Source organism: Diadema antillarum, unplaced genomic scaffold (genome assembly GCF_040938485.1).
Source record: "Diadema antillarum isolate AM-2024a unplaced genomic scaffold, OU_Dant_1.0 seq00001106_RagTag, whole genome shotgun sequence".
Lineage (NCBI taxonomy): Eukaryota > Metazoa > Echinodermata > Echinoidea > Diadematoida > Diadematidae > Diadema > Diadema antillarum.
In genome coordinates this window covers 460,744-473,013 of record NW_027271922.1, presented here as the reverse complement: position 1 = coordinate 473,013, position 12,270 = coordinate 460,744, and the positions used below count along the sequence as shown (strand labels likewise).

Here is a 12,270-nt window from a genome sequence, read left to right as displayed (position 1 = left end):
ACATGTTACTTGCTTTATGTTGAAATGGAAAGTTTGTTCAAGAAAGTTTCATATTTATTCACCTGCACTACGCACACTATGAAAGACTTCCTCATGTGGGCCTACACGTGTCTCTAACAGCTCTAATTGTCAAATTTATTTGTTCTGCAGATCTATGTATTTCAAATGCCATTTTTGTCTTATGTTATGTGTATGTTTGCATGTTTTTGTTTTGTTTTTGTTTTTGTTGTGGGATATATCTGTGGCAGATGCTTTAATCTAGGCTCATTAACACCAAACTCAAGGGGCATGATGCTGTATACGCCGACGAATTTTGCGAGTCCGGTGTTATTCGTGAAATTAAAAACACGCAAAAATATTGACTGATCCCAATGTGGATGTGACATATGCGTGTACATTTCTCCGTTCAGTGCAGGACTCCACGATCGCGAATTTAACCGCTTGCGAAATCGTCGGGAATTCCTGATTCGCCAAAATTTAGACTTGCGAAATATATGGCGTATACAGTATATTGGAAACCATATAGCAATCAATTGTTTCCTTGATCTAACCACTCACTGTCCAGTATGTGGGTGCTACAACTGGTTGCTTTTGCTAGCAGATAATGACTTTATTTATTATTATGGACCCCAGATTCCTGTTTTGTTTGAGCATATTCAGTGCATGCTCTTGTCTGGTTTTGTGTTAGCTTCTACTGTGCATGTAAGCACAACTAACAATGCATAACAATCTAGTTTTCACATAATAGTTTCTTGTCCATCCATTGTTATAGAGAGATATGAAAGTACTTAGTTTGAATATGTCTTTATTAAGTGAGCTACTGCTACTTTTCTGTACAAAATGTACTAGCTTAAATTCATGAGTTTTGTTCACAGCAGCAGAAAAATATCCCTGCCCTGTGCTGGTGTTCAGACTAGAAGAGTGAATTGACTAAATTTGCTCAGATGTTGGAAAGATTATAGAAAAAACAAACCCAACAACCCAGAAACAGTGACCAGGAAGGATAATCTTCATTTCTGATAAATTTCTGACTTTAAAGAAGCATTTATCGCACCCAATGGTTGACACCTAATACACTGCATGAGACCTCATACTCATTTCACTGGCGATGAAATATCAAAAGAGAGTTGTTCCAAAATCATGAATGCTAAAGTGATAAAGAAGTTCTAACTGCTTTTTTTGTGGGCAGTTTCCTACTTGTAAGGGCTCTGTCAGATAATATCACATTTTTCATCATTTGTGGGCATCGTTTTGGAATATACATAAAATGCATCCACTTTCAGTTGCATTGCATTTGTGCACACTATCCCACCCATCTTGAAATCATTTCAAAGAGCTCATATCTTCATCATAAATGCATAAGCATCAGAAACTCTATTTTCACCTGCTAGTGCTAGGTTCCCACTGTCATGCGATCCGCTACGCACGCCACGATTGGCCATTAGGAGCTGATCGTGGAATTTTTGTTTTTGTCTATCACAATATGCGCCACGCCCGGGATCACAGTTTCAGTATTGGAGCACACGTAATTGTGGTGATCTTATCAGATCTTATCAGAGATCTTGAGGTCAGCTGTGGCAATCGTGATGATTATGGAAAAGCTTTGGATGTTTAAAGCAATGTCTGGGATCAATATGATTGCCACGACTGACCACAAGGTCCAATAAGATATGATAAGATCACTGTGATTAGAACATAATCTTTAATCGTGGCACAAATTATGATAGACACTCACAAAAAAAAAATCCACAATCAGCCACTGATGGCCAATCGTGATGTGCATAATAGATTGCAAGACACTGGGAATCCAGCATTGGTGGTTCCAACCCTATTCCCTCATTTCTCCTAATTTGCATATTATGCTCCTTCTTCCCTTTCATCCAGGCCATGCCTTTCCTCTTCCAGACTTTACGTAACCCACTGTTTTAAGTTTGAAATCTAATCTGCAGGATTGATGGTTTCCAGTATGAATATTTGCAGTAAAATCTTCAGATATGCCAGACTTTATTTCATTTCCTTTTTCAAAATTCTATGTTTAAAGGGATGGTACAGTTATTGGTGGAGATGAGAATTGGGCTTTTCACTTTTTGTGAGATACCAAGAAAACACTTATGATATAGTACAGAGTATACCATTTTAAGAGGAATTCAAAGTTTATTTGATGAAAATCGGGTTTGGAATGACTGAAACATCCAAAAACAAAGTAAAACAAAGCGATGGTAATAAAGTGTGGGTCACACACTTTATTAGAATCACTCTTTTTTGGATATCTCAGCCATTTCAAAACCAATTTTCATCAAATAAATGTTGAATTCCTCATAGAATGACATACTCTTTCGTATTTCATAAGAGGTTTCTCATCTCACCAAAAAATGTTAGAAACCTGAAATTAGGTCTCAACCAAAACTGTATGATCCCTTTAAGTTCTTGACAAAAATATGTGTGGAAAAAAAAAAAAGAAACCCTCAGCAAAAACAAAACGATACAACTGCTCTAATTTGTAGGGGTCATGCAAAGTATTCTCCTTTTTGTTTTTATTTGTGTTTTTTGATTTCTTGAAAATGCTTAAATGACACATCGCAGTTTATTGATAACTAGGACCTTATTGTCTGGTAGATGACATGTAAACAATTTCACAACCATCAACTAGTGTAAAATAACTTGATATTCAACAATATCATTAAGACACGACATCAAGCATTAATGTGAGTTTGTGGTATCACATCTCCACTTCATGTGCATCATTTGTTTCTGTCTCGCAGCTTAGCGAAACAGCCCGTCCGGTCTTTAGCGCGGTAGAATCTGCCTCCATCAGAGAACGGACTTCAAGTGTGAGTATCTTATCTTTGGCAGCTGACTTCAGTGTTGTCTGCAAGCCTCTTCTGTTGTATGATTTTAGTCTTTATCAGTATACAAATGATGCACAGGACAGAGTGGATCGGTGAGAATTGGATGCTTGAGTTTAACTTTGGAACTGTTTAAACCCATGAATGCAGCAGGTAGGTTTTAGACTGTTCCAAAGTTAAACGAGAGCATTAAATTCTGACCTATCCACGAAAAAGACCTGTGCTTCATTCGTGTCATAAAATAGGCCAGTAAATTCATGAAATAGAATCTTTTTCCTCACCATATGTCTGTTACACATACAACACTATACAAGGCTTGAACCATGCATTTGGATTTTACTAGATGGGTGGCTCAGTGTGAATCTGTAAAAATCAATGCATGACAATTGACCAATCAGATTACAGAGATTCTGAAGCTCTTTATATGATACTGTCTGAGAAATAATCAGGTGGGAGTAGGCCGCACAATATTTTTCTTTTCTTACCATCAGGCTGTACATAAAGTTTGGAAACACATGCTGTAAAAATTGTTTATATTCATGTATGACATTTGACAGTGTTCAGGTAAGTTGTAGCCTAGGATATCATAATGGAATCAGAATTTTAGTTGTGAATTTAAAGAAGACAGATCTTTTGGGGTTTATTGATATGCAGTCCAGCATATTAGTGTTTTAGTTAGTAATACTCTGTTTTGGAATGGTTTGCTATTCATACTTCTGAAGATGCAAAAATGTTTTCCTTGTTGGTTTGCGATGACTAGAAGATACTGGAATTTGATATTCCAATGAAGGATGTTAAACTTGTGACATGATGATATTTGAAGTGCATTAATGGGATGAGAATCTGTTTTGAGTACTCACTAAAGCTGAAATTTGACAAGTAATTGTTATAGTTTGAAGGAGAATACGGAGATGTACAGCATTCAACCAGCCTTGACAGGGATGTTTGTCCGTGACTCTGTGCACCACATTGCTTTTACGCCCCAGCCGTATTGCACTGGTTAATGTGACAGAGTCTACATGAACTTTCTTTTGACACTCCTTCAGTGGTATGTGGGGAAGTGACGTTAATTCCATCACAAAGCCCTTCTCACTCCATTATCCCTCCTCCCCATACCCCCTCCCTTAGCGTGCCTCCCATCCCCTTCCCTTGTTCTACCTTCCCTACCCCTCAATTATCCCTCCTTCTCAAACCCCTTCCTTATCCATCTTCCCCATTCCCTCCCTTATCCCTCTATTTCCCTCTGTGATGCCCTTATTCCTCCTCATACCGCCTCCCTTATCCTTCTCCCTCATACCCCTTCCTTATTTATCTTCCCCATCCCCTCCCTTATCCCTCTCTTACCCCCTTATTCCTCCTCATACCCCATCTCTTATCCCTCCTTTTTACCCATCCCTCATCCCTCCTCCTAACCCTCCCTTATCCCTCTCCATCCCCCTCCCTTATCCCTCCTTCCCACATCCCCTCACCTATCCGTCTTCCAGCATATCCTTCCCTCCTTCTATTACCCCTTCCTTCCCCCTATTTCCATCTCACCTCCCCCACCCCCTCCTATCTGCCGGACCACTTCTCTATCCCTCTTCCCTGCCCATCATATTTCTCCCCATCTCTCTTACACCAGCCTTTCCCCCACCATCTTTCACCCTTCTTCCCTGCCTCACTTTTGTCAGCTACTGACTGTGCCTCACCCCCTCAGCAATTCCTTTGCCCTTTCCCAGCCCCTAGCTTCTGATCTTTCCCACCCTACCCTTAATACATCCATCCATACTTTCTCTATGTACATCTATATGTAGAAGGCCTCACTTTTCTGGGCTTAGATTCATCTCCAGTGGCTTAGATTATCTCTTTTCATAGTGTACATTTGGACAGTCTCAACACGTGAGTTCAGTTGGTTGGTCTCACATTTTATCTGTACTCATTGTAGACATTTTCATTACGTGGTCAGTCTCCATCCACCGGTGCTTTTGAACTAATGTACATTGTACATCCTCACTTTGCTTAGAAAACATTTGATCTGTTCATAGTAGGACCATTCAACTTGGTAGCATTTCACTATTATGCAAATGGAGCACATATTTGAATTAGAAAGTAGTTAAGTTTCCTCTCTTCTTTCCTACATGCAAATGAATTCCAGACAGTAAATGGGCACTACATACATTGTAGTTGTTGCATCTCTCATTCTCTTCAGGTCAGGTGTAAGATTATCCTGTCCTAAAACATGCACATTGTCATATGAGTACCACCATGATAGTTATTTTTCATCCCTGCAGACCGATTCGGGTTCGTTGAGGGCAGCAGACAAGTTGTGGTTACAGGGCGCAGCCATTAGCTCTAACTGCGGTGTCCCCGCCTACCCCCACCCCACCCCCTGGGCAAACATGTTTATCGCGCACTTGTAGCAGGAGTACGTGCACTTGTTACAAAGGTTCGCACATTAAGCAAGCGTTCAAGCACTCAGTACGAGACGCCTATTTGCTAAAACAACCATGCATCAGTTTTTCATTCCATGCGCGTGCATCATTTGCTATCGTAAGGAGGGGGATGGGGGAGTGGGGGGTATGCGTGAACACCGCAGTAATGGCTCTGCCCATTCCAATATTACACAAAGTGCCTCTCAGAATCGGTCTATAAGTAGATGTCACTTTCATCTGGTTGCGGCTCATTGATCCATTGCATTTGTGTGTGAAAATAAGAGTTAAAGTATTAAACATAAGAGCTTGAAACAGCACAGAACCTTTAGTGAGGGTGTAAAATATCACGTCATACATGAAAATCAACAGTATTAGCAACACTCGGAGCGTTTTAGGTAGCTGCATCAAGGGGAAAATTTCAGAGGATATCATCACGTAAAATGGCTCTAGGTTCCTTTGATTATCTATGGACATCAGTTACTCATTGCTTAAGATACATTCCTATCCTGATAAATCAAATTTACACACTTCTTCTCTTGTGTAACTTTTCCCTTTCTTTCTCTCTCTTTCATTTCATTAAGAATATAACAACGGAATACCCTACAACACAAATACCAACAACAGTTGTATGTCATGTTGATGGTCAGTTGTGCCCATATTGATTGGAACTTCATGGTAATCTTCTAAAATTTGTTGCCAATTTCAAAATCAGTTACATAATTAGCACTCCAGATGCTTTTGAGAATTCTGCAATCAAAACAAACATTAATGATCAATTAGGGGCTCACAAAGAGAGGTTTCCACTCTTCCTCATGTAAACTGACAATGTAGAATATCATCATAAAAAGATACATCACCAAACCACAAAAAAATGTATTTCTGGGACTAAATGGATTATGATGTGCTACTATACAAGCGTGACGTTGGCGTCAGTGACAGATGTGCCATCGTGTCATAATTTTGACCCAAATCTCTGATTGCTCTCAAATTCTCTCTGCCTTTACATTTGACATGCCCAGTTTAGGAGATTTCAGGTAAGGTATGGAATTATTCAGCATACTTGAATGAGCATTATACTAAATTAAATCACTATGTTGTCACTTACAGTATCACCTACCATGTCTGTAAAAAATCTAAGAGGAATATTGACAGAAGAATATACTATGTAATATGTTACATGTATATATAGATATATGTGTAATACATATTGAAGTAAGTGCAAGTTTTTCAGATGCTTGCGATAGTCACCTTTCTTCGATTGTAGGAAAGCAACCGTGCACCTTCACACATATAGTCAGCACAAATTGTATATCTGACCCTCACCAGTAAAAAGCATGTAGATAAGTGTTTCAGACATAAAATACCAGTTTATCATGTAAAAAGGAAGTTCTATTCCTCCCCCAGGAAATGACCTTTGACCCCAGACTGCAAAGCATTATATGATGTCCCACCTAGAAACTAATTGTTTCGGTGCAAATTTATGACTACCAGCAAGTGAGCTTCAAATTGGAATGGAGGATTGGTGATCTCCGATTTAGATACATACACTGTATGAAAGCATTATGTTATATCAAATATAGTCTGTTTTACAACTGAAAGTAAAAAAGAACCCCACAAAATTTGGTAGGATATTGTATCTTGTGATGCATAGCAGAATTTGTAACATTGTTTAAACTAGACTGTGTATTCAGCAGGCAGTACCTCAGTCAAGTGGAAGTTCTAGTCGATTGGATTGCGTTTAGAGAGTGCTGCATATTTATGAAGATACATATGAACCGCTCTGTAAGATAATAATTCAATTTTGATATACAACAGGAGTGCTTGTAGAACATACATATCAAATCTTGACTTGGTCCATTTAAAACTAGCATGCAATGCACATCTGTAGTCTATCTCTACACTGTACTGACTTGTCGATGAGATACAGAGCTGCTGGACATGCAGTGGTTTACCAGGTGAACAACGCATAGATCTTTTGATGACCACACTTTGTTCAATATGATTCCATATGGAAAGTGCTTAAAGGGATAGTACAGTATTGGTGGAGACGAGAATTGGGCTTTTAACTTTTTGCGAGATACCAAGAAAACACGTATGATATAGTACAGAGCATACCATTTTAAGAGGAATTCAAAGTTTATTTGATGAAAATCTGGTTTGGAGTGACTGAAACATCCAAAAACAAAGTAAAACAAAGCAATCGTAATAAAGTGTGGGTCCCACACTTTATTGGAATCGCTCTTTTTTTGATATCTCGGCCTTTTCAAAACCAATTTTCATCAAATAAAAGTTGAATTCCTCATAGAATTACATGCTCTTTCATATTTCATGAGAGATTTCTCATTATCTCGCTAAAAAATGTTAGAAACCTGAAATTCGGTCTCAACCAGAACTATATGATCCCTTTAATTGAAGTACGTGAAGCAAAACTTAGCTAATCATTCAAATCAGTGAAATACACACAATAGCAGCATCATTGCGATGTGATGATCATCCTACACCTATGTACACATTTGTAGGTGCTCACAAATATGCACAAACACACACACACACACACACACACACACACCCACACACACACATTCTCTCTCTTTCTTTCTTTCTCTTATCTTGCCTTTAAACAAAAAAAGTGTAAACTTGCAAACATGTACATGTATATCGTTATTGAGGCGACAAAATCTTTGTACATGTAACTAAAAAATGTCAAATGTTCAGGAAAGCAAAAAACCCCCCCCCCAAAAAAAAACAGGGCAGCCACGGCACTATAAAAGCACTATAACAAATGGGATTACCTTTCCTTTCACACACTGTGGTGGCTTCATTTTTGGGATAAGATAGCTAGGATTTGGACAGAGCATCACTTACCAGGTAACTGATTATCTGACAGTAAATCCAAAAATGCGGTTTTCACCAATATTTGAGATACAAGGTCTTGTCACCCGACCGACGATATGACACACTGCTTTTTATATTTTGTCTCATATAGATGTTCATATATCTTGGAATGCATTTTTATGTCACTGTGAATTGGCACATTGATTATACACCTGGCATATACAGTTGTACGATAATCTGTCTTCTGTGTATACACTGTTTTAGGGTAGGGGAGGATAAAGACTTTTCTTGGTATACTGTAAAAGTGGAAATTTTCGCGGTGTTCAAATTTTCTCGCATTTCGCGCAACCAGAAACAAGCGCGAAAATAAAAGCACGCGAATATTTTTGCTAGCCATATGTGCCTGTGCGTGATGTCTTGATTCCGCGGAATTAAAAACATGCGAAACTCTTCCGACCAGGCCAAGCGCGAAAAATTAGTCATGCCAAAATATCCACTTTTACAGTAGTTTGATGCAGTATGTCATTATGGTACACATATTTAGGTTTATAAGTAATGTACCATATACTGTGGAAGTTTCTACAAAGGACCTGCTCTGTTTTTGTTCTTAAAAAAGCTCTTACAAGCATTCATCTTTTTTTCCATGTGAAAAGTGAATTACCCAGGTTCCTGATAATTCTTTTTTTTTCACCAAATGTCAATGATCCATCCCTTTTCTGCATCTTATCAAAATATTCCTCCTTTGGAAGAAGGAAGCAGAATAGCAGGTCCATAACCCCTGTGGTTGAAAGTTAATGTGTTTTATTTTTTTCATCACTTTCCATGATATGATCCACTTTAAAAAGAAAGAAAGAAACAACAATGTCATAAAGGCTTCTTTATATTTTTAGGAAGGTGAAGACAGGTGTACAAGTTCTTTATAAAATAGTCACCTTTTGGTATGTTAGTATTAACACAGCACAACTGTACTCTACTGATCCCATAGAAAGGGGGAAAACACATTGATTGAATGTAATCAATATTTTTAGATATAAAATGGCAAAAAGTAGGAGTTTAGATATCTCTGTCAACTTTACTGCAATTTTTTCTCTTTTTTTTCACTATGCCAATGCATAAAGTGTCCATCCCCATCTCTCTCTCTCTATCTCTTTTTCACATGTAGTTTGGCGAGATTTTGAGGGAGAATGTAAGTTCCTTCCTCTCACTGCGATTTTCGTGACCAACCAGCCAGCGCACTGCCCACCTTTTAGTGCAGGGCACAATACATTTGTAGTTCTCGTGTAAAAAATGATTATTTTGCTTTGTATGCTGCTTAATTAGAATATGCACCTTTAATTTTTATTAAAAAAAACAAGCAACAGAATTTGGTTGTATAGTGTATTAGATGTAGCTTGCAACAGCCACGTTGTCATTTGTTCACCTTTTACATTATATTTCATTTTCCTCACAAGTGAGTTGCGGACTAACATACAAAATGGCCTGCGAGCCCTTTTACCTGAGTTGTGTCACTTCCATGGCTGCTTCCTCAAGCAAACATTATTGTTTATACTGACATTAAATGAAAGATTCAATGTAAGGGTCATGGGGTTTGCAACTATGTTTGCCTTTATTTGTATATATGCATTGATGAAAGAAAATGTAATGGTAAAAGTGTAGCAGTTCATGCAGTGAAACTGGTTCAGAAATATGTATACTTATAGGATGAGGTGATCAAGACGTTGATCTCTTTAAAAAAAAAGGCTTTGTAAATATCTAAGTACCTCCAAACTATACAATAATGCTATCATTGGCATTACTCTGCATTGCTTCTAACATCATTTGCTTCAATATTCATTCCATCTGTTGGAATCACATGCTTCTTTTGTGGTCATTTTTACTTACGATCAAACATTCATTAAAGCATTGTGCGGCTGGGTATTTACTCATTATGTATGACTGGATATACAGAATCGCTCAATGTGTTGAAAGGTGAGAACCTTTGGGATGGTACTAGTGTGGCACAGGCAAAGCAAATTCTAACTAAAACTTCAGAAAAAATATGAACTTCTATCTTGATTATATCTCTTCATAGATGACATGCCTTTTAATATAAAGCATCTTATTAAGAATATTATTAGCACTTCACAAATACAGGATAAGTGAAAAAATGCAAAAAAACAAATGCAAAACAAAAATGAAAAATTTCAATGCTTATAGAAGAAAATACTGCTTTACACAGCACCTTGCAAGAGATATTGTTTGAAAAGTGTATGTCCCAACCAAAACTCTTGATAATGCCACGAAATTTGTTATCGTCACAAGCACATCCCAAAGGTTATCATATCCTTTCAACATGTTGCAATGGTGAGCAAGATGATTATACCAAATGTAAGCTTTCCTCCCTGTGTTCACACCTGTCTTCAAATGTGGGAGAAAACAGTGGTGAGGGAAAAAGAAATTGTCTCATTCATGATTCCACATGTGGGCACTTGAGGGGAAATGCCTCCTTGTGTCCCCAGAAGACTTTTTTTGGGGGTTTCCCAGACAAGTTTGAGTGAAAGAACTATGCTTTGAGCAATCAACAAAGCGTGTTGTCCCTTAAATGAAATGTTTGTTTCAAGTGCAGGCTGGCGGCACAATGATGACTTGTAAGTTATTAGCAGTCATGCTTGAACTGTCCTCCAGTTTGTGAGGAGAGGGATGCGAGTTTGAAAGTTTTTGACTGCTAAGTGGTAGGCTCTTTCCCAGATTATCTCCTGGACTGGGACACAGGTCTGAACACAGGGAATGTGTGTGGTATGCTTTGCTTTGTCTGTACATCTTATTTATTTTATTCCCCCTTTTTTCATCCATCTTCATCTTTGCACCTACTTCCCTCCTCCACCCTCAACATGGCCTTTGACCCCTCAATCTCCATTGACTCTACCAAGCAGGCCCGCAGCAAGTTCCCTTTCTCGTCATTAAGGGGCCGGCAAACTCCCTCGCCAAGTGACAGATAGAGCTGTCCTGTTCCAGCCATTAACCACTCACAGGCATGGCTTAACTAACATGATAGTTTTTAACCAAAGACTCTGACCATACGTAAAAATCATGAGAGCACGCTGTTTGTGCTATGTGAGGCAAATTAAGTAAATCATCCTTGCAAAATGTTAGTCCCGAGTGGTGCTTCAATGTATACAGCAGAATCTAGGGTAGATCAGGGAAGAATACTCTCCCAAAACGTTCTTTGTGACATCTCAGATGAAGCTACGCATGCCGTGGAAACGCCACGCCTCCATCACCGACTGAACCTCCCCCTGTGCGACCTAGGAGAGAAATGTTGTTGCAGACTCACGCATGGAGAGACAAATGTTTGTGAAAGGTTGGGATAAACCGTGCGACAACACCTCAGATTCATCTGCAGCTCCAGATATGCCCGCTCAAAAAGTGATGGAGTACTGCCCCATAGACTTGAAAGTGACACAAACATACCTTGATCTTACAATGTGGATAATGATGCACGCAATATAGCACTCAAATGGATTGTCAGCCTTCCATCTTGAACTTCCTAAACTTTTTTTTTTTTTGATAAGATGTGTGAGAGTTTTATCAATATATATATGTATTAGATGGTGTTTAGTCACTTCAAAAATTTTTGTCGCATGCATGCATGTGCCTCCAGAATGCGAGGGAATATTTCAGTGCATGAAGTAAAATTGCAATCAAGGGATATTAAAGCTCATATACACATCATTCCAGGAAAACATGCTTGTTTTTTATTTTGTGCACAATATACACCAGAGCAAGGGTTTAAACACTCATGTAGGCATACAGCTGTAATAGGATATGTGCAAAAGCATGTCCATTATCAATTCTCGTGTGGAGGGCCATACTTCACTGTTGCTGCAGTTGCAAATATGAAGTAGTAACCTGACGAAGATAGGATATTGAAGTTGGCACTTATCGAAATGTGACATAACTAATATGTCATAAAACTGGATGATGGAGTAGAGTAGGATGCAGTGTTGAGAGAGAAGAGCAATGTGCTCTGGTACAAAGCTTTACAAAGACTGAATGTAACCATGGCAACCTGCATAGCATTATTGTTTGATAATGACAACCTACATGTATGTAAGTGTGCAGTTACAAGAACTGAGCTATTCAACTGGACGATAGTGTGACCGTTTGTTGCTTGGCTGTTGATATGAGGGGAATGATGC

General features: G+C 38.6%; 1 protein-coding gene across 1 annotated transcript in view; it reads left to right on the top strand.

Annotated features, from left to right (window-relative positions):
• Positions 1–3,949, top strand: part of LOC139743805 (arf-GAP with Rho-GAP domain, ANK repeat and PH domain-containing protein 2-like) — a 116,798-nt gene extending 112,849 nt beyond the window's left edge. Inside the window, exon 42 of the mRNA XM_071654259.1 lies at positions 2,763–3,949. Within this exon, the coding sequence (XP_071510360.1) occupies positions 2,763–2,945 (183 nt within the window). The 3' untranslated portion in view covers positions 2,946–3,949. The remainder of the gene's footprint in view (positions 1–2,762) is intronic.
• The last annotated feature ends 8,321 nt before the right edge of the window (positions 3,950–12,270 follow it).